The following is a 23891-nucleotide window of genomic DNA, read 5'->3' on the forward strand; positions in this document are numbered from 1 at the left end:
GTAAGTTAGTATACAGACAAAATTTTAGTACAAATGCTATTTTGCTGATTCAGAGATTAGGCAAATTGTTTTTGCTGTTCATGCACATTTATATTTAGTGCATGTAGGAGGAGCAAATGAGGCTTTACACAATGCTAGTTAGTGGAATTCCACTAATGTTGTGATGCAGCTGTAATTAAAGATTAGTTACATTTTCCACCTGAAATCCTGTTTTGAAGGGTTTATATATTCCCCTGCTTTAAAAAGTTCTATCTGAAATTTGATGCATACACTTCTAGGCTGAAGGCAAAGTGATGTGCATAAAGAGAGTTAAAAAATAAAAGTAGTTTAATTTGCAATTATTGGACCGGTCAACCTAATTCTAAGGTTTTCCCTTTACAGTTATGGAGAGAAAGAAATAGCTTGATTTAAAACATGTAATATATTTATTTCTGCAACAGTGGTCTTTGTCACATCATAATTTCCATAATAGCAGAATAAATAATCTGAAACTGCAGAAATAATTTTGGTGTATCTTGACTCATCAATGGTAGCAGAATGTGTGGCTGGATTTGTAGAACCACTTAATGTAGAACATGTGGCATTTGTGGAACGTGTTTACATGAAGTGGAAGAGCCAGTACTGGCCAAGGAGTTTAGCAAACTGCCACTTGCAGAGTTGCTGGAATACCTCAGATAGGTTTGTTGGCTAAGATACACTTTTAATATGCAAAACACTTAACTAAGGCCTGGTCTTTAAACAGAAATACCTTCAAGTCGTTTCCTCTTCTTTACATAAAATAACTTCTGAAGTATAAATTACATATCTTAATGCACATAAATCATGTGTGCATTAATCAGACTTAGACTGAGGCCTCAAAAGCATATTTGCAGTTTCTGATGCTTATATAAATGTAGAAGTGGGGCCACTAGCCATTAATATCAGCTAAATTGTGTAATACTTTTGAAAACCTGGAAATACATATGTTTTAGAATGCATAGTTATGATGTGAATTTAATCAATGGGAGTTTTTGTTTGATTAAAAATATCAAAAGAAACAAGCTCAAGCTTTATGGCCCTGTCCCACAACCCTGTGCATCTCAAAGATACTGCTTGGAGTAAAGCAAGCAGGTTTTGCCAGTGTCTATGATCAAATCAGTGTCCCAAAACATCTTGCAAACAGGTCATTTTAATAAGATATTGGGTCTGCAACACTACCTGAGTACAAAAAACAGTAAAATATTCCCAAACAAAAATTGCTAATAAGGTAGTACCATTGTGCTTTTAATTAGAAGTGAGATATTAAACAAGTACATAATTTAAAAACCTTGGAAAAAAAGATGAAATTAATCCCCACAATTTAAATAAATTTTATTATAAAGTATAAAAGATAAATTCATATGTTTTTAATATGAAGGCAATAATCTCAGTGACAGTTGGAAAAATGAAAAGGTTATCATTTGCTTCAGTACAAATAACTACATTTCTTATTTAGAAATACAACTTTAAAATGTCCTCTTTCAATGCACAGTTATGATGCCAGCAACAGCATTCCTGGGTTGCTGCTTGTCCAATGGGCAGCAGCAGTCATTTCTGCACAGTTCTTGCACCTGAAACAAAATATCTGTGATTACCATATCTAAATCAATTTATACCAACCTGTTACTTTTCATTATTAAAGTTTATCTTACAAATTCAAGAAAATTTAACAGCAGGTCTCGGGTCCATGGCTGCCATCTCAAATTCTGATTTATGTTATTAATGCATTTTTGTTCACAACCTACACATTTTTCAATACCGTTTTAAGTTTCAGCAGATGAGGAAAACGTTATGCAGAATATTTTTGAGAAGAAATCTTCATATGCAAATCCCTGTAGAAATCTTGTACAATTTAAATGAGGCACTGCCTTTTGAAATAACTCCTTTGCATGAGGCTTAGTGTTTCATGTTGGATTGAATTGTGGTTCTTCAGTTGCTAACAATTCAGTGAAAAAAACCCCTATCAACAGTATCAAGGTATCAAGTACCAAAAGGAAAAAAGCCTATGAGGTCCACCAACACCCAGCAAGAAAAATAGCAACACAAATATAAGCTGCATATGGAAGTTTATGCAGCGAAACACAGCATGTTTGAGGTTAGGGGTTTTTGTTATTTTCTAGAGATTTACTACCCCTGCCCCTCCTTTTAAAAAGTGTATATGGACCTAATTATTCAGCAGTTAATTTATAGAGAAAAACCCAGAGTTTTAGGTGTCTGTTGGATATGATACACAGCAGCCATGTTTACATTAGCTAGTGCTGGTATCAGCCACTACTGTTTCACATCATATTATACTAAGGTTCCTGTTAATTATAAATTTAAAAAGAGGATATGTTGCTCCTCTGTTTATCTAGCCATGCTTAGCTAGGTGCTTGTTCTTTATGAGGAATGCTATACACACTCTACAGAAACACTTGGGAGTAGCATATAAACAGCTTACAGCTAACAAATGAAAGATTATTGCAGCAATTCCTAATTTTTTTAATGCTATGCACAATTTTTCAAAAATGTTGTAAAAATCCCTTTTTTAAAATGTCAATCATTTGAAGCACTATTTTTTTCTTACTTCACTTACCATTTTAATGCAATTTTACTTCTCATTTCCAAAGGAACTATGGTTGCAAAAAATTAGTCTGCTCTAAGTCCAATCTGCCTTTTTTTTTTTTAATAAAGAAAATTACTTCAATTTCCCAGAAAAATGAAAAAGCCATTCTTAATGTTCAGCAAGATATTTTCGGTTCCTTTATTTGTTATATTTACAACTTCTAAGGAGTGCTGTATTGTTACAAAATCTTCACTGCAGATTGAAGCAGAATAAGAACAAAGAATGATTCAACTGAAAACCCTGTGACCTGGTTGTTTTATGAGTCCCAAAGGGACAGAGTGGACCAGAACACAAATCAACCCTCCTAGCAATTCTTCCCTGAACTAATATATTTTCTGTAATAAGCAAGAAGACAATGTATTAAGAAGAAAAAGAATGAGACAGACTGTACCCCTGGGCAAAACATACACACTGCCTCTCCACCCCTTTTCCCTAGATAGATTAGGCAATTTATTTTTTAGAACTGGGACAGAAAATTTCTATGGAAGACTGGTGAATCAGTCTGCAATGTGTTACTAATGGAGAAAGTGTTTTCTTATATTATGTTAATACACTCAATTTTTAAACTGAGAAGGAACCATATCATATTCTAAGTGGAGCCAGAGAACCTTTGTAACATGTTTAATGTTTTACACAGAATGCTTCCAAAATCCAGTGTTTTTTATCTACTTCACTATCAGGAACACAAAATTTAATTTCCTTATCCCAGGTCTTGAAAGGAACATGACCAGAGTAGGTCTATTTTCAAAGCCTTTCTTATATCATTCTTAGGCCCCTTCCTACCTGGTATTCCTTAGAACAAACAAAGACAAGTTGTCTGGAAAGAAAGAGTCTAGTCAGCAATTGTACAGGGACTAGCTAGGAAATTCTTTCTTTCAGAAACATCCCTTAGCAAAAGATGGAAATTGTTAATGATATGTGTGAAAAGTAGCAGCAGTCACTGTCCTGTTCTTGAGCATCATCTATAACCTAACAGAATGCAAGATGGAAATGCTGACACTGCTTTAATTTACAGTGAAACAACCTTCACATTCAGCTGTGACACAGCCAAGCCCTCCTGATCTAGAATACAGACACAGAAATGAGGCTTCTCTCATATCTCACCCTAGGGAAAACAAACACATATATTCAGCATAACCAAAGTGGCAGAGGCCATCTTGGCTTTGGTGTTCACCTCTAGCTTGGAATCATCCTTGACTGAACTTATTTCTGCAAGAAAGCCTGTTTATCTCAGATCCCATTTGTACTTCTAGAGACTGATTCATGCACCAAACCAAAGAAGTGTGTAATTCACAGGGTCAGCTGTGCTCTCGAGTCCCTCCACATGCTCCCAATCACTATGCCAAAAACTTCTCACTTCTCATTCCTACAAGCATCCTAGATAGGTACCTAAGTCATGAGAAGCTCTCATCATACAACATATTGCTTTGTTTCATTTCAAGGAAGACCATATAATCCACAGCCAGAAAATCAGGTCTCTAAAGATAATCAGTAATCATATTTCTCCACAGAAAGCAGACAATCAAGAGTGTGCCATTAAATTCTTAATTTTAAAATAATTAAACTAGTTTCACTTTAGGGGATTAAGATTCAGCAAACACCAGGATATAAAATACAATGATTCTGGGAGAAGTAACGACACTTACACTAAAGAGACACCACACAATTTCTTCTAGGCAGTACAGTAATGACATTAAAACTGACAATTTGTTGTCTATCCAAGGTATGTTTTACCTTTCCAAGAGCTTCTAGGCTATGTTTCTTTCATTTTTTTTCTTCAGCTGATTTATTTCCTGATCTCTCTGGAGCAATTCAAACTCTTTTTCACGAAGCTCATCTTTAGTATGCTGGAGTTTCTTCTCCAAGCTCTCAATCTGAACAGAAAATGCAATTAAATCAGAACCAGTATTTTATCAAAGTCAGAACAATTTTATTAAAAAAAAAAAAACAAACACACATAAACAAAACTCAAATATTGTCAGTGGTATCCCTGACTTTGGACTCTTCTGTCAATTTTTAATTCTGTCTACATTTTCCTTTACTAAAAGAGCAGTTTGGGAGATGTATCATACAAAGTGAAAAATAGGTTTTAGTTTTTGCACTGTTATAGCCTTGCAAAATTTAGTTTTAATTGACAAACATTTATTTTTACTGGCACATTCTTTCCCTCTCCCTACAATAAAGTCTTCTTTATTGTCTTCTGGATTAAACCTTGCCAGCTATTGTGTCCCAGGACCAGACTTTCTCTCTTAGCTGCCCTTTGTTAGGGAAACTCTGTTTTTGATTAAGAATTACCTGTTTATTACATTCCTTAATTTCCAACTCTGACTTCTCTAAATTTGACTGTAATTGAATTATTTGTTGCTCCATTTCTCCCTTATGCTCACGAACTGTCATATCCAATTGTGTAATCTAGAGGTAAAAAAGGAAGAAAAGGAAATATTTTATTTTGAACTAAGATGCAGATTTTTAGAAGCCATATTACAAAACATGACAGCAAAGTGAATGAAATTAATCCTTCATAGCCTCAAGAGTATTCTCTTGAGTAGTTAGTATAAAGCTATTCCCTATTTCCTATAAATAGTGGCCAAACATAAAAAGTAAAGGGGAAAACTGGGAAAAAAGTCTGTAACTGAATATGTTAGGTCCTTATATACACATAAGGCAAACCTAGTTCTCATTTTAAAAGAAATATATGTAGTTTATTATACTAATCCACCTTGACAGGAAGTGCCTAATTTTGCCAAACCAAAAAAAATCAATTTGTCAAACGCTTTGATGACTTCCTGGGGCAGTTCACAGGGTACTGTGGCAAAAATACATTGCAAAATCTGGCCTCCTTCCAGTGTCAGTTCTTTAAACAGATTTATTCAAATCCCCACTCCTCTCTGAACCTCAAATATTTTTGAATATAAAGGCTGGTAACTCCTTCAGGAAGAGGCTATAATGAAGTGACAGAAGCAGAATTTTCCCATGATGGGCATCAAATGCTGAAGCCAGAGCAAAAGACTGAAAATATTTTAAGTGAGCCACAGAAATTTATTCACAACAAAGATACCATTTCATATTTATAGGCTGCTTCAATGTCAATCAAATATGCTCCAGTGAAAACATGGAAAGGAATCTATCATCTCCCAGCACCCTTCAGCCCAAATCTTTCCTTCCTCTTAGCAAACATCAAGATGAGAACAGTGGTCCCACAGCTTTATCACTAATGAAGAATCTTGGGCCAGGTTATGGCATAAGGCTTCTGATTTTCCTGGTACATAAGGCTTCAGCAACATACATCCAGTTTGAGGTTGGCACTGTGGCTGTAGTAACCAGTACAGTTTGAAACAACCCATCAAAGCAACCAAACCTAGCAAGCTTTTTATAAGTTATCCATTATATAACAGGAATAATTGTCAATAACATGTTTAAAAATTATCTGACCTGAGCTACTCTTTGTTTCAGTTCCCAGTTCCTTTCTTTCAGTGCTTGGTCCATGTCAAGGAGTTCCTGCTTTTTGTCTTCAATTTCATCCTTGCAATACCTGAAATTCTCATATATTTAACTGCTTAATGAACATTTGGTTGCTTAGCTTCAAATATCCAGCTTGAAAATCATGAGATCTATTACTTACTTAAAGGATATTACCCTAAAGGTGAATTGACTGCAAGGAAATTAATCCAAATAGAATAATTCTGTTAATTATATTCCAGGTGGGTAATTCCTAATAACTTCATTATTCAAGTTATTTAATCGACTATACTATATCAGGATTCTTTAAAAAAATAAAGTGTCATTAATTTGTGGTCAGAAAGGAAAGTGGACAATTTGAATATTATTATGATTACTTCACAGCTTTAAGATTCAGAAAATAATTTCAGTGGATTCTAAAACAGAATTCCCCATGAAGAATTCGGCACCACTTTGAGAAATGAAGAATGAGCCAAGGATCTCAAGTATCCAGTTATCTGATAGCCACAAACCACCTAGAAGAGAGAGAGCTGCTAAGAACATTAAAAACCCCCATACAAACTACTTGCTATTCTTAAGGAATAACCCAACACAACTAAGTTTTCATTATGGAAAAGACACCAGCTCACCTGAGCTCAGTTCTTAGATCCATGATAGCAATGTTCTTCTGCTCCAGAGAGCACTGTGCATTCTGCAATGCAGATTCCAGTTCTGCTATTTTCTGTAAGGCTTTTCCGTGGCAATTCTCAGTTTGAAGCAGCTTATCTCCTAAATCATTCACTATTTACACACACACCACAAAAGAGAATGTTTAATCATCAGTACATCGGGGTCTTCATGCAACACCACTACCTAGTAGCACTTGTAGTCATAGTAAATTTTCAGTATCACTATTTTTAGGACAATCTAGAAAAACAGTGACTACTTATTAAAAAAAATATGGTACCTAAGTATTTTCTAGTTTTATTCAGTTCATAATCAACAATTGACCTGAAACATAAGGATATATCTAAAAACATCTGGCCAAGGAGACAGTACAGACACAGTATAGTAACTGAACATGTAGTGCTAGGAAAAGTGCAAATACCAGAATTGCTGGTATTTCTCTAGCTTAAAACACTGGTACAATTAAACTAAATGGAAGAATATGGATTGTAGAGTTTGTTATTTCCATAGACTTGTGGGGTTTTCTGTTTGTTTCAAAGAGATGCTTTTTTTGAATAGCATTTGCCTCTACTAAAGCTAAGCATCTCATTTGGCTACTACATTAAGAAACTACATTACCAATTTACAGGGAAACTACTTCTACATTTCACCTGGGTGAAGGTATATATCACAAAAGTGAGAATTTGCAGTAAGTATGTGGAAAATGTTTGTGATTTCATTTTGTGTTGTGGGGTGTTGTTCATTTGGGTTTGGTTTTGTCTGGGTTTAAAAATATTGTAATTTTTTTACTCTCATATACTTGATTATGAAAGGGGGGGAAGGAAAAATGTCTAATACATACAGAGGAATAATTCAATGCAATGAAGCCTGATAAATAAAATAGCCAAATTACCCTCATTTGCCTTTTTAATGAGCTCTGATCTTGCTTCTTCCAGAGTGATATCCAACTGATTTATCTGCAGTGCTTTGTTTGCACCATCTCGTTTCAATTGCACTACTTCTTTTTCCATGCCAGTAAGTTCATTCTTGCACTGGTCCATCTCCAATTTAATCTGTCTAATAGAAGCAACCAGAACAAAATGAACCATGGCATAACAAGAGCAACACGCTCTAAGACAAGTATTTGTGAATAAAATAGAAATAAAAGTCATGTTAAGTAGGCTTTTCTTGTAATCAAAACTATATTCTTTAAGACTAGCAAGCTCCTGTAGAATATACCATCTCCAATTACAAGCAAGCTGATTCAGTTATGATTTGAACTGCTTTATGAAGTGTTATCTTAAGGCTAAAGAGGTTGCCAGGACATGCATTAAAAGTCATGCCTCTGCTGGTCTGCTAGCCTCTGCTAGAAGTTTCACTTCTGATTTCCAGTCTGTGCTCACAGAGAGACTGAAGGCTAAGCCCACAGCTGAACACCACTTCAGACAGCGAGCATTCTGAGCCATATGCCCATTGCAGAATACACCTCTCACTTACACTAAACCTACCTGATTGTACACTTCAATTCATCCATCTTCTGTCTCTTTGAATCTGCCTCCTGAGCAGCTTGGTGCAATTTCTCCTCCACTTTTCGCAGCTCCTCCTCTGCACACGCTTTCTGCTTCTGAAGCTCTTTTTCCAAATTGGATACCTATTTAAAATGACATTTAAAGAGTACTTTCAAATTGCATACCAAAGAAATACACATTCTTGTCTTGCAACTCACATAGGGAGAGCTTTTACACAACAGATTTCTTTATAGTCTGTATGCAATTTAAAACTAAAACTTGGCACATTTGAAAGACAAAAAGTTTCTAGTAAATATAACAAGATGTAACTTTCTGAATTTAAATGCACCTCTCCTTAACAGCAGTCTAGAGCTTGATTTTCCAAGTACCTAGCCACTCTAATGCTAACTAGAATTTTTGATAGCTCAGAACCTGGATTAAGATAAAACAAGCCACTAAACTCTTTATTTTAGCTATATCTAAACATTATCAACTCAGTTATCAAATATTCAGATTTTATAGGTATTATTAAAACATATATAAGGCTTTTTATTTTCTCTCTATATATAGACACTTCTCACCATACTGTACCTGTTTTTCAAGTTTAATTTGACTATCTTCCAGCTCCCCATTTCTAATAGTTTCTTGCTGTAACATTTGCTGATGATGATGCAAAGTTTGTTGCAGGAGAATATTTTGCTCATTCATGTCCTGAATATTCTGACCTTTTATTTTTATTTCTTTCTGTAAATAATGAAGCTGAAAAGATATTTATTTCCCATTACAATAAAACATTTTTATTTGCAGTTGCATCAACTATTGTCTCTTAATCACACTTGTGATTCAATAAAACTTTTGGGTCTGAATTTAGTTGCATTACAGTTTCAACAGTACGTAACAGACCTCAATTTATCATTGAGTTATGCTTTATAAAGTGAGCAAAGTAGTAACTTCTCAGTTAGTCCCAGGTTTTGATTCTTGCTTTCTAAATATAACTTGTCAGTATTTTAAAAACGTACATAGCAGATTTTTAGTTAGAACTACTTTTCTTTCTGCCAGTCTTCTTTATTTCTCAGAAAGTCTTGTTTTCCCCTTGAGGTCTTGTCCTCAGTCCTCCCCTTTATTTCTTTTTGCCTGTATGACAATAGTCATTCCAACAACAAAAAGGAATTTTAAGTGCCTAACTTGTTTTATGTTGAATAGTTTGGTTTCTCAGTGGTGAATACCAGAGGGAACTGTTCTAGGGAACAAAAAAAAAAAAAAATTAAAAAAATCAGTAACTGCTTACTCCAAGGAGAAGCAGAAGCAGTGACTGGAATTTATTTATAAAAACAGTGGTCACAGTTATAAAGCCTCACTTGCTACACTTGATGTTTCACACAGCATCCAGTCCCTTCATATGCAGTATGAGAACAGGGTTTAGGGCTTAGGAAGCAGCAGTACACATCACAGGCCTATGTGGCACACAGACCACACAACTTCCATCAGGCTAGTCCTATAGAGGATCCTATACAGGGTCCAGCAATCTGCACTTGACTAAAGCCTCTCTCAGCAGGTAGGGCAGCACTGACATGAGCAGCCTACTATATAATTAGTTCACCCACAAATACAAATCATTCTAGTATTAAAAGTTAACTTTCTCTTGCTTTCAAGTAGTAGTGGAAAGTATGATAAAACTCAGGGTCTAGAAGTAAACATTTTTTTTATGCCCAGAACTTCTTTCCCATTAAGACACTTGAAAACCAGATCAATTTTGTGTACTTAAATTTATATTACAATAGCACTCTCCCAATTTTTTCCAAGATAACGCTTTGTTTCACGTTATTCTGATTTTGTTACTTCTTTCAACAATTCATTTATCTTAGTGCTTCTTTTCCCTTAACTTGCCCAGTGTTTCTGAGTTATGATTTTCCCCTTTACCCTTACAAAATGTATCATTTTTTCCCAGCCTACTTCCCATTCACAGGTCCTGTTGGAAATTTTGGCCGTCATTTCAGACTTTTAGATAAAATCAATCATAACAAGTGTTCTCTGCAATACAGAAGAGTTGTAAAACAACCTGTTACCTCTTCAGACCTTTCTTTCAGCTGATTTTCAAATATCTCCTTATTTTCTTGTGACTGACTCAAATACAGTGCAACTTCTTCCTTACATACTTTTAGGGCTGACTCAAGTTGTTGCACCTAGGTGAATGCAATAGATTATTTAAAATTGCATGGCATGGTTTGTATGAACTGGTCTAAAAACTGCATTAAAAGATAGCTTTGTGTAAAGCATCAAAAAGCTATGTTTTTATTATAATAGTATTTAAACAGTCATGGAAGATTATAGTAAACTTTGAAACTGAAATAGTCTTCAAAAATTAAAATTATTTGTGAAATTCAAAATTATAATGCTTTAGACTATGTTTGTATCAGATGAGACTATCAGTTATAAGGAGATATGCCAGCATTTGTCAGTAGCTAGAATTTAAAAGAAAAAAAAAAAGGGTGAATACCAAATAATCAATCCATCATGTTTCATTATACACAGAACTGCATGTTTTCCAAAGAAATTTGGAATTATTATCACAGGTGAATTGGCACACATGTTTTTCAAAAAAAACACCACTCAGATCTTAAAACAATTATTTTCAAAAAGTTACCAATCAGCATGATTTCCCTTTCTGCACCAGGAGACAGTGCCTGAGTTTCACCAAACAGGAAAGGAAAAACCTTGAGCAGTGCCAACACTGTCAAGCTAGTTTGCACTTTTAATGTTCGTTTGGGTTTGAGTAATTTCTAACAAATACCTTATAACTTTGAACTGATAAAAATTATAACAAACAAATCCCCAGAGATCTTAAGGCACAGTAATTAAGCTTCTCTTAACCATTTGGTTTCAATGCTAGGATTTCTCATCAATGAGAATTGTGCTGAATTTAGCTGCAGAATGTCTAATTCTTTCAATTTTGCAATCAGACTGCCACTTTTCTAAACCATAATGGACTTTGTATATCTGCCCCCAGCTGATTTAAGAGCTTTTTAAAGAGAAATTACTATGTGTCCTAATTGTAAGTCTCTGGAAAACATCCCAAATACTACAAAGCCACTTGGACAGAAAATTGGTCCAACACAAGCTCAGAAAGAGCATGAAAAGAGCCAAGTCCCCAGTACCTTCTCCCACTGATATCCTGAAGATTTAATACTTTGAAATCTGACTGGGGTAAATCTGAACATGGCACTGGTTTATTAAAGTCCTATAACAAGTGCTGCATGGAAAATATTTATCAGGCAAACACTAGGAAGAGCTGGAGATGGCTAAAAACATGACCAACATTATAGTATCACATATATCTAAAATGCATGCCATATGTGGACCAAAAACATACATAACATTAGCTCTGTGAGACAATGTTGGACTTTTCAAGTACAATAAGCACAGGTTTGCCCTACAGCAACTGCATTAAACAATTATGCATTGCATAATCTCTTACTGTAGGTTTCATCATACTTCTTTTAATTAAAAAAAGGAAAACAAAAAATGAAACAACAGATAAAGAAATACTTCAGATAAATAACTTTGGGACTATTTACTTAAGACAAATTTATATAAAAAAGTTTTTCTATGAAAGATAAAAAGGAAATACACTGTTACTGCAAACTTTATAACAATTACTTGAACATTACAGAGAGCTTACTAACTTTGATTTTTTCTTCTGTTAACTGATGTTCCAGCAGCTTCAATCCTTGATCTTTCTTGACATTTTGATTTTCCATTTCCTGTTTTTACAGACATTTTTATTAAAGAGAACCAAATATTAATATTACATAACACTAATCTAATATTATAAATTTTTAAGTAATTTAATAAAAACTCACAATCAGAATCAGGAAAAAATGCAGAGCAGTGTATCTAAAACACAATTGCTTGTATAATGTACTTGTGCACATGATACTCTAAAGTGAATTTGGTTGCTGAGAGATGTCTCTTCATATTCTGCAGCATCAGGCATCATTAAAAGGAATAAAACATTATCATACTAGAACATTATTGGTTTTCTACCTAGTGCAGGATTGATGCAACCATTCTTTATCCAGATCTCTTTCCTTTCATTAGAGAGAGAAGCCCAAGAGCAATCCAGAGGCATAAAGGGAATGCTAAGACAGAAAATTCTGAAAGTTCATTAAAATTTGCACAAGATGTAGTAGTAGTAGTGACTACACTAGCAGTAACTGGTGACTACACTAGATAGAGTCGATTACTCAAACAAGAATTACAAAGCAAAAACAAACATCTATAATTGTCCCTGATTTTTCCATATATTTATGGATATACCCTCCATTATTTTTAGTCACTTATTTGATTTGCATTTAAAGAAAGTCAAGAGCCAACCTTACCTCTCTGTTTCCTATTAACAGCCCATCCAATGAATTGATGTGATGCTGTTTATGTATAACCTCCTGTTGTAAAATGGATATTATTTTCTCTTGTTCAATGAATTGTTGATGTTTCTTCTCCAGCTGTGTCCGAAGCTGTCCGTAAGTAAATTGTATTTTATTATTTTAATATTAATTTATTAATCTAAATATGTGATGTAGTTCTATTCACCCATCATTTTTATAATGAGAATTAATTACTGCCATCAACAGTATTGCACAGTCTTAAAATTATCAAGAAATCCCAAGCACTTGATATCTTAAATTCAAAGGAGAATGAGGGGAAGCAGGATATAATTGTCTGTCACCAGCCAAGACAATGAGACATGAATACATGATTTACTAAAAGATGAGAAGCTTCTTAAAGAGCTAGAAATAATCACAGTTAAATTTCTAATCAAGTGGAGAAACAGATTTCTTCTCTAGAGACTGAAAACCTCCCAACAGTTCTCCCTGAAGGCAGATGCTCATAAGGCTCAGATTGGCAGAGATCAGGCAACAAGAACATTTTTCGAAGCTGTCAAGCCTTAAACCCAGTAGGCAGTGAAGCTATACTTTTTGTTTTTCTGTGTGTTTGGAGCAAAGAACAACAGTACCCTTCCTAAGTCCTTATTTCTCCTCAGTTGAGCAGGGTATGAATATATCAGAGGGAAAGCTGTATAGCTAGTTAGATGGAGAATGTACTAAAACTAGGCAATGTAGGGAGAAGAAAGAGCTTTTTAACATAGCTTTTTAAATGGAGATGTCTCGAAATTACAAGACAAATTAATACAGGAAAAATTTACCAAGTATAACACTCATACATACTACCACATGATAAAGGTCTTACTAGGTCCATCTGTCTCTCCATTTCTTTGTGCTGCTCAAGGTGATGCAACCTTTCATTTTCAAAAGCAGAAGTTATTTTCTCATGTTCTTCACCAATAATTGTTTCCAGCTCATGAATGCATCTGTTTTTTCCCTGGGAAGTGGCAACAATAAAAGGACTTAATAAAAACATTTAGCTGTGATATTAAACAGTGTTTTATTTGATCAACTGGTTTCTAGATTTCATAAGGGAGCAACAAACAATTCTGAAGTTACACAGAGCATGTGTCATCTCGAAGGATGTCACACCTAAACCACAGGTACAGAATGTCAGTAAATGTAGCCACTACAGAGACAAGTTGTCTGCCAGGATAGATTATAGCACAGATAACTCCTGACAAAGACAAAAAGAAATTCTATGTTCATACAGATAGACGGAATCATTAAAACACCATTTTGAAAACTTCTAAATCTACACGTATTTCACTGAAATAAATGGCAATTCAACAGGGCCAGATCTTCATTGCATATGTGACCACAAGGAAAACATAACACATTCATCAATTACTTACACATTTAAGGGCAGGGAAAAAACAATGTTTTATTTCAAACAAGATTCCGTTTTTAAAACCTGTGTTCCTAAAATCTGCATAGATTATTTAGCAAATCTGAAACTCCACACATTTTGAATACAGGGAATACTACTGTCAAGGTAAACTTTTGTCTTTTTAAATAAATGTGGTTTCTCACTGAGAACAGTTTACCATGAGTTCCAGTTCCAACTCAGCACTTCTCTCTGCAGCAGTGGAATATGCAACAGTCTTTTCTTCTAACTGTTTCTCAAGTGCAGAAAGCTGAGAAGATTTCTTTCTTATCTGAAATTGAATATGACACAAAACAGCATGTGGACAACTGCTTCAGTTTTATTCAAATACTTGTATGCACTTTATCACCAATTCCATTTTAGCTACTACTATAGTATTTTTAATAAACGGATTGATTTTGTTGAACTATTTTATTTTATTACTTACAGAGAAAGATTCAGGACAATTTAACAATTAATTACCAGCAAAATGGCTTTACATATTTATAATACTTACATTCATTATTAAGAAATAACTTCAAAGCCCATTATGCTGAACTCTATAAACACATTAGCACCAGAATGGAAACATTAGCAATTTAGTTTATTCACCCTGAGAAAAGCTGAAGCTTAATTTTTTTTTCTTTTGTGACTCTCTGGTAATGATGTTCATGTCTGGCAACTGCAGTAACATTTAATGAGGAAAAATACAACTGTTCCTTTAACCTATTTCCTAGGATTACTCATTAATTCAACCACACCAAAGCAACAAAACTGTGTGTATTTTCCACATAACAAATCAAAGTAGCAGCAGAAAAGCCTATAACTACACCAGCTTTAAAACAGTATTTCTGACAATTAACAAATTAAGGCTGCTAAGTCTTTCTGCTTGCTGAAAAGTTTTGGTTTTTTTTATTAACCAGATTTCGAAATTATTATGGCAATTGCAGGTTTTTTTCATAACTATTGTCTTCAATATCTTTGATTACTGAACTGAAGAAAAAGTAGCATATTCTTTTCAGTGCTATTAAAAACTTACTTCTCTCTCTAAGCTACTAGTTTTTGAAGCCTTCTTCAATAGGTCTTCCTGTATGATTTGAAACTGACTGGTTCTTTGAGCCATGCTGGTCCTCAAGGCAGAATTCTCATCATCTGCTTTTAACAGTTTCGTGCGTAGCTCTTCTATCTCTTTCTGGAATTTTTGCCTCGCCTTTTCAAACTGTTTGCTTATAAGTTCCAACTGTTGACATTTTCTCCTCTCTCAAAGTATAAAAAATAAATTCAAGATTAATTTACAAAAGAACATGCAAACCCATAATGTAACTGAAAGCAGTAACTCGTGAAAACAAATAAAGACAGCATCATCGTGTAGGTGCCCTGATGTAATTTCACAGAGCAGTCCTAACAGTAATGACAGAAGCAATCAGAGAACCACTGTAACAGAAAGATACAGAGAAAAGAGTCAACAAAAATACAGTGACTTTAGCACACTTTGCATAAAGAAAAAAATACATGGTTCCTTTTCAACACAACTCCTAGCTCAGCTATTGCTGAATGAGTAACTTAAGCAGCAAAAGAAAGATGTATTGTCTGGAGAACATGACATTTTCCCAGGTGTCAAAATGTTCCCTGTTCAACCAAAGTATACCTGCTGAAAAACCAACTTGAACCCTTTGAGAACATTTCTGTTCTGTGGATTAGACAGAACTGCACAGCTATTTCAGCAAGCTTACCTCCTGGATTTCTGATCAATCTGACAGGCTCTGTTTCCAGGTCCCATAACCTGCTGTTTTCTTGTCCTTCATTACTGTTAGAAAGATGCTTAGCTCCAGTACAGATAGTTAAGCTTGCACCAGGCTTTAGAATTTCTGCTTCTTTCATTGCCAGCTGAATGCTATTATAAAGGAGGAGACAGCTATTGAACATTCCTTCTATATATTAGTTATAATAGCACCTTATTATTTACCTATTCTTGCCATAGCTCAGTAACCATAAAGTTATACCTTAGGTCTGCAATCAAAGGTTTACTTGATTCACCACAAGTTTCAGTGGTAGCTTCCTTTGTTGAGGAACTCAATAGCTGGTGTTTGAAATTGTGCCATTTAAACTAAAAGTTAACAGAAAAAAAAAGTCAAAGAAAAATCAACCTTTTATTGCTTCACAGCAACCTTAATTCACACATTATACTGGCATATAAATTTTAAGACACATAATACCAGGATATTAAAGTTGGCATAACTCAGTCCTTAAAACTACTCAAAACATAATACACTACTAAGATTCTATCAGTTACTCTACCTCTTCAGATGTACTTAAAGACAGCTGAGAAATAATGGTTTCTAGTATGTTGAGCTCTTCCCTTGCATCCTCTATTTCTTGACGACATAATTTCAAGTGGTTATGTTGCTGTTCAGTAAGTGCTCTCAGCTCTTTATTTTCACTTATTAGAGCATTTTTCTCTTCAAGTACTATTTTTTTTTCAGAAAGTTCACTCTCAAGCTTGATGATTTTCTGATCAGACTGACTCAGCATTGATATTATTTCAGTGTTCTTTGCCTCTAGAGCTTTAATTTCTTCTTTTGTGTTGTGATTCTCTTCTTTCAAATGTCTAAAAAGACATTTCAAAGGTATTTTAATTACTAGTAGCAGAGACCTACTAAGGAGACTCAAGCTATTCTAAGGGTGTTCATACACTGCCCACTCTTGACAAAATGGCCTGAAGAACAACAATTAAGACAGGAATATGAGTGTGGACAAAGCATGTAAATTGAATAACCCCAAAATGTCTGTGCAGGTGTTTGTCCAAACCTAACAGTTCTAAAGACAATTAGCTAATGGTTGTCTTCTCTCCTTAAAGCAATGAAGGAATTAACAAAAAAACTTCTGAGAAAAGGGGGTTCTTGAAATGAAACATACAACACCAAAACTTGTAGGAGTTGGAGCTGGGACAGAGAGCAGTCAAAACCAGATTTGACTGTTCCATAAACTGCAGTCAGCATCACAACCTCCACTGAGGGCTGAGTGCAGCCTCCCCATCAGATGCCAAGAGCATCCCTCATTCCAGCCAGGGACTGACAAGGTGGTGTTCAACAGGCTGGCAGTGCAAGGGGACCCTCAGGGTGCTGCTCACAGGAGCAGCCCAGGGGCAGGGCACAGGTACACAGCAAACCAGAGCAGCCAGAGACCCAGGGAACCAGTGCCCCAGAAGGCTTGGGGGGAGCTTCTTCCTGGGAATGGGAGGCAGCATGTGGGATTCAAATATTTTAAAATTAGTTACAGAAAATAAGTAGGAATGCATTGGTTTGAACTATATGAATTGAGCAGAACATTCACAGTGACAACTGCAACGTGCAATTTCTTGTAAAATAACTGCACAGAGAATTTTTAAGAGCCTTTGTATTACCTTAGTTGCTCTTCTAGGATCTCTACATCCTTTCTGTAGCTGATACACTTTTCATTCAACTTCTCTTTTTCTTTTTCACAATTAATTAAACGTTCTCCCAAGACTACTTCTTCAGCTTTAGCCTTAAAGAAATATTTTTTTTTCATTACTGTACAGCAATAAACTTAGCTTCCATGGTCAAGAGGCTATTTTTAAAATAATGTAATGAACACTATGCTCTTTCTAGTAAATCAATAGATAATACTATTGTTCACTATTAGTAAGAGAAGGAGAGAGACAAAGAAGTTTTCTTTTTCTGTCATTCAGGCAAATATTATTATTTTAGGGTATATCTGTAGTTGGCAACCTTTTTCCACAAGGAAAGAAGTTTAACAAAAAAAAAAAATCTCTGCAAGAGTTAACTATATTTTCTCCTCCCAAAAGGCAGGAACGATTAACAATTCTGATCACCAAAACTTTGGGAGATGACTTCATTTTCATCTTAGCTCTTCTTCAGCACACGTTTCATTGAACGGCTTATACATATTGAAAAACAAGAGCTTTTAAAAGGATCTTGTATTTTCAAAATGTAAGCTTCCCAGCTGGCAAGCAGGAGACATAAGAAACAGCAGCTGTATAAGGATACTCCAAAGATGCAGACTGCAAAGATCCAGACAGTGCAAAGAGAGTGTAAAATTATATAACTGAATTTATCACCACAAACAGTTGCTTACCCTTTCTCACCTCTTTTAGGACTTTGCCACCATCAAGTGGAAACAACTGATTCACAGATGAACCTGTTGCTATTAGCTGCCTGCCATATTGGAAGAAACAGCTTAACACCATGGCAAATACAAGTGAAGCTCTCACCTTTTCTAATTTTTCAGTTATTTCTGCTTTTAACTTTGTGAAAGCTCTTGTCAGCTCCTCCACATTCAACAAAGCTTCATTTCTTTGCTGTTGTGCTCTGCCAAGCAAAAGATGCAAACCAATTTTAAAACCCACAAGCTCCAGCTATTAATGTAATTATCTTCTCCAGTTACTAAAAACAACTACTACAGTAATTGCTCCAGGTACTTCCTTTCTTCTTCCAACTTTCCAAGTCCCAGATATCACATGATATCTGTCAAGAAACAACCCAGACTCCATGCCACTGCCCCTTCCCCTGTCAGTACTCGTTAGGGAAGAAGTTGGCAGAGTAATCTCAGCACAGCTCAGCTGTGCAGTCTGTTCAGGACAGCCAGCATAGGCACACAAGAATTGCTGCTGCTCAATTACATTTCTCTCTTCCATTAAGGGAGCTGGGGATGGGGCAGTGCCTTATCTAAATACAGCCAGCCTTCAGATTGGTGTCTCTCAGTCTGAGGACCAGTGCCCATTTGGAGATGGCAAAAGTATTCAGAGAGGGGAGAAAAGCATTTCAGAACAACAAAACAACATTATTCTAAAATACTTCAGTTTGCCTGGATAAAGAACAGTAAGTTGTTGCAATTAATGATTAAAAGTGGACCACGATAATTGTTGATACTAATCATAATATCATACTTAACACCTGGCAGAAGCTCACCTTTTCTGAAATATTTACAAAAAATATTTACATTTACAACCAATAACTAAGTACAGCTAGTTCCAACCCCACATGCTCTGAAGGAACAGCAATCATAAAGCAAAACATTTCTTTAACCAGCAGTGCAAGCCCCACAGTATTTCAGGTTTTCTTGCCATAAGAAGGTTAGAGGTAATTTCATGGGTAGAAGCACATATCAAACAAAGAGTTTGCACTTAAAAGGCTCAAGAAATGCTTTCCCAAGCCATTAATTCAGGTAATTTTTCTTCCACAGGTAATGCAGTTAAACTAATAGGGAAGGTAGAGATCTTCATATTTATTCCATCATTTCTTTAAAATTACATTTTGGATGTGATAGGAGAGTTCATAACAACTTCCAACAGTCACATTCCCTAATCCTCCCAGCAGTGACAGAGCCACGAGGCTAAAGGAGGCAACAGGAAAGAGAAATGAGGATTGAGATGAACTACAGCACCCTTTTCAACAGTACCATATAGACAGGTAAGACTAAGGATAACAAAAATGTTTTCTTGATTAAGTTGTTCTTTTATAATTTTCCTCACACCAATACTGCTGAATACTAACAACTGAGCATATACTGCAGGCTCTTGCAAGACAAAGACAAAAATAATTCAGGAGAAATGTTTTTTCCACTGTAGTACATCCATTCTGAAGGAAAAAAAACAGTTGATAGACTGGGTACTAGTGTGTGCTATCAGCCTGCAGCTACTAGCTGAAAGTTTTTAAATGTGCCCATTTAAATAATCAGAACCTTCCCACAGAATTTCCCCTTTTTTAAAAAAGAACATACTTAAAACAGAAAAGTAATTTGATTCCACGAAGCAAACAACTGGCAATGGAAATAAACATTTATGTAAACTTATGCTCTATTATTCTATGCTCCATTTATTAAAATTAGTTAATTACCTCTTTCCTTGCTTGCTTTGTTCAATTAACTCAATTTTCAGATTTTTATACCTATTTTGATATCTTTGCAAAATGTGTTCTCTTTCCATTGCTGTTTTCTGATTTTGATCTAGTCTATCTTCTGCATCTCTAGCAAATAAACAAAGCATAATAAAAAATAAGAACTTCTTGTAAAGAAAGTAGGTTTCTCTTGTTGTTTAGTGTACACAATGTTCCAGAAGTGCTAGACAAACATGCTATAACTCTCAAAACTAGGTTAGGAATACCCATAGTTTCCAGACTCCCCAGGAGTATGGAGTGGTGTCTGCAGTCTGGAGTGGTGTCTAAGACTTAAATTGATAAGGTAGCAGGTGTCACAGCTGCCAAGGACCCAGAGAGCTGACTTTGTGTCATTAGCTCTGATCACAGAAATCATATTTTCTTTGCCAAGAGGTGTGACTTGGAAAGAACAGCAAAATTTAAATTTAATATTAGTATTTTTACTTTTTTTTGGTGAAGACAGACTACTGAAAGATTAAATTAATATTCTGTAACATGAGGCTGTAAGGCAAGTTGACAACCAGGTATGTCTTCCTGACACCTCTGAAGAGCATTTACATCAGCTTTACTGGGCTGTTTGCCTTGATTAATGTATTCATGAAGAAAGAATCCTTTGCCTTGATTCATGTATTCGTGAAGAAAGAATCCTTTATGTTACAAAGAACACGGCTGTGCTCAGAAACATGTATGCTTGTTACAAGACAATATATGTGGTCGTGTAGCGAACAATCGCCCTGTCCAGTTGTAAGGGCACATTCCTATTCAGCACACATTACAAACTGGTTTATTTCACCAGTCTTCATTATTTTTTCTCAGTTTCTTGAAGTACATTTAGCACAAACTAAACCACCTCCCTCCTCCTATAAATGGCTCTGAAATGAAATTTTCAGACCTCAGATTACACAACCCACACAGTTCCAGAAATAATGTCAGCCTTAAAAAGAGATTTGACTAGCAGGAAGACAACAATAAAATATTGATTTAAAAGTATACATTACTTACTTCAGAATTTTATCTTGAGCTGAAACTTCTGCTTCCAAATTTACAATCTGTTCTTTCAACTTTGGAATGCTGACTAAGTGTGTAGCTAAAGTGGCCTCAAGATATGAAATCTGAAATACAAACATATTTGGGGTTTCATTAACATTTCCATTTATACAGGGTAGAAACAGAAGAACAATCTACTTACTGAATGACAGTGCTCCTAACCCTACTGTAAATTATGTTTGTTCATCTCCACCCCCTTAACTCCAATTTTCTGCTCATTTAACATTCCTACCAGTTCCAGTGTGATATTCTGTCTAGCAACATGATTTCTTTATTGGTTGACCTTGTCTCTCACATTTCCACAGAAGTTTATAACCAACTACTTCTTTCAGGCAAACATTTTGTTTATGTATTTATTTGTACTGTTTTGGAGATAATATTCCTCAAACAAACAAACAAAAAAAAACCACTAAGCATAGCTAAGTTTTATTAATATTATACATAAACCAAAAAAAAAACATAGTTGCCCTGAAACAAACCTATATAGACAAGTGTACACTAAATCAGTAATGATTTATTAGATACAATATTCCCTTCTAACTCATCTTCACTTTTTTCAAGCTAGCAATATTAATCCAGCCTGAGAGATCAACTATTTTATTTCCTAGATAAATGACTACTGTGCCATTATTATTCCCATTAATGTCTCATACACATGAATGCACAGTACTAAATGCATTACTGAACTATTTTCTTTCATAGTGTATTTTTCATTCTGTGGCTTACTGTCTTTAGACTAAACTTAGAAACATAAGTAGATGAAATTAATAATTAATATAGTTGTTTTTTCCACAGAGAAATAGATTCCAAACTATTCTGTCCAAGATTAATATTGATTATTAAATATGTACTAAATATTAAACTTATACAGATTAAGATAAGACAGAACCCAGCACATTCTGCTTGGAATTCTAAACTCAAAAATCATGGTAACTGGGCGTTTTGGGGGTTGTGTTTCTCTTTGATGAATACACTAAAGATACATACTTTTGTTTTTGACTGCATCAATTCAAAGTTCATTGTTTCCACTCTGTCCTTCAGGTAGTGGTTCTGAGAAATCAAAGATGCATTTTGCTCATGAAGGGCATCCAAATTCTTCTGAAGATGCTCATTTTCTTCCACAGTTTTATCCAAAGTTGTGGATACTGAGTAAGACTAGACATAAAAATACATTTGTTTATATATATATATATGCATATATACTTACATAAAAATACATCAGAGAAAAAAAAACAGTTTGGGTTGAAATGGAGCTTTAAAGGTCATTTACTCGAACCACCTTGTGAGAAGCAAGGACAACCTGAAGCAGGTAACTTGCTCAGAGCCCTAACCAACCTGACCTCGAATGTTTGCTTGGATGGGGATCTATCACAGCTCTGGACATCCTGTTCCTGTCTTACACCACTCTCCTGAGTAAAACACTTCTAACAACTAATCTAAATCAGTTGAAAGTCATTACCCCTTGTCCTACCACAACATAACGTGCTTAAAAACTTTGCCCTCATCTTTCTTACAAGCCTCAAGTACTGAAAGGAAGGAGTGGAAACTTCCCGAAGAAAGGTATTCAAGTGATACCACGCTTAGGAGCACTCACTTGATATCCTTGTCTGATGCTACAGTGTATCTACTCCAAGCCCAGAAGCCAAAAATGTTCAAAAACATAGCAAAGAATAGAAAGCCAAAGTCATAAAAACAAGTAATGAAGAGAAATATTTACTTTGGATTTTCTTTGAAAATCCTGGCGAGATGTCCCACCATAATTCTTACAGCTGGAAAAGCCTTGACAATTGTATTTTGGCTGTACAAAGTCCTCCAGAGGGACGTCTATCACCTCATCGAAGCAGCAGCTGTAATGTTCACTTGTACTAGTGTTTGGAGAGAGAGAAAAATGTCACTATTCCTTTTTCTCTTTATTAGGTTGCTCATAAAGAATACTCAAACGTAAAGCACAAAAGGAGTTCATTGCAGACAGAGTCACACTACAAGAGACAGGAGGTTCTCATTCCCAGGCACGCTCATACCTGGAAAGTGCTTTCTCTACAGTCTGGAGGTTTTTTTCAGTTCTCCTCAGCTGATTCTGTAGCGACTGTACATTTGCGAGCAGGGCATCGTCAGCACCACTTTCAGAGCAAGTCCACATACCACGTTCCATTGGTAACATGCATAAGGCTAAAGAAATATTGAAGATTAAAACACTGTTTGCTAAAGACGCATAAAAACTATTTGCAAAATTAAAAAGGAGAAAAAAATACAATAAAGAACTTAATTTCCAAACGCAGACGTACATTTCACACACTATTCCTTCCTATGTTCCCCCGATAAAAGTTAAAAACTGTATCTTTTATGAGGAGTTCCGTACGCCTTCATAAAATACAAAAAGCTTCAGGACTTGCCACATATGAAAACTGGAAAAATCTGCTATACATTATTTGTCAAAAATCCGTCACGCAGCTCATCTCAGAGATCTGGCAGGGCCGTGCACCTGGCGAGGAGCCCGAGAAGCGAAGGGCGCACGCCCGAATGCGCAAAACTTGCCTCGCTGCCCGCGACCAGCGCAACGAGAGAGGAATGAGAAGCGGCCCCGGGCGGACGGGCAGCACCAGGGCCAGGGCGGGGAGCGCTGCAGAACCCCGAGCCAGGGGCCCGGGCTGGCGGAGGGCCGGGGCACGGGGCGCTCCCCTCGGAGCCGATCGGTGCCGCGGCCGCCCCGTCCCGGCCGCTCTCGAACCGCGCGGCGCCCTCTACGGCGCAGGCGCGGCCCCGCCGCCGGCGCGCTGGAGGCGGGAGCAGCGCGCGCCGCCGCGGTGCATTGTGGGCGGGCGCGGCGCGGCGCTGCCGGGGCGGCGATTGGTGCGGCGGGGCGGAGGGGGCGGAGCGACTCCGGCC

General features: G+C 36.0%; 1 protein-coding gene across 2 annotated transcripts; it reads right to left on the minus strand.

Moving 5' to 3' along the window:
* Positions 1-1335: 1335 nt before the first annotated feature.
* Positions 1336-23708, minus strand: CCDC18 (coiled-coil domain containing 18). Of its 2 annotated transcripts, XM_062497069.1 has the most exons (25): positions 23291-23708; positions 23027-23174; positions 22723-22870; positions 21993-22160; positions 20961-21070; positions 19920-20048; positions 18296-18392; positions 17447-17568; positions 16342-16651; positions 16047-16150; positions 15777-15937; positions 15083-15303; positions 14225-14335; positions 13483-13614; positions 12615-12749; positions 11919-11996; positions 10302-10418; positions 8827-8994; positions 8236-8378; positions 7641-7804; positions 6712-6862; positions 6056-6155; positions 4919-5035; positions 4358-4497; positions 1336-1589 (listed from the first exon to the last, which is right to left on the minus strand). In XM_062497069.1, exons 2-24 carry the CDS (start codon positions 23164-23166, stop codon positions 4372-4374), a joined length of 3252 nt encoding a protein of 1083 aa, XP_062353053.1. In that variant the 5' UTR covers positions 23167-23174; positions 23291-23708; the 3' UTR covers positions 1336-1589; positions 4358-4371. The 2 variants fall into 2 exon arrangements, with proteins under 2 accessions (XP_062353053.1, XP_062353054.1); XM_062497070.1 differs by lacking the exon at positions 19920-20048.
* Positions 23709-23891: the final 183 nt, after the last annotated feature.

This window comes from Cinclus cinclus, chromosome 8, assembly GCF_963662255.1.
Source record: "Cinclus cinclus chromosome 8, bCinCin1.1, whole genome shotgun sequence".
In the NCBI taxonomy this organism is placed as follows: domain Eukaryota; kingdom Metazoa; phylum Chordata; class Aves; order Passeriformes; family Cinclidae; genus Cinclus; species Cinclus cinclus.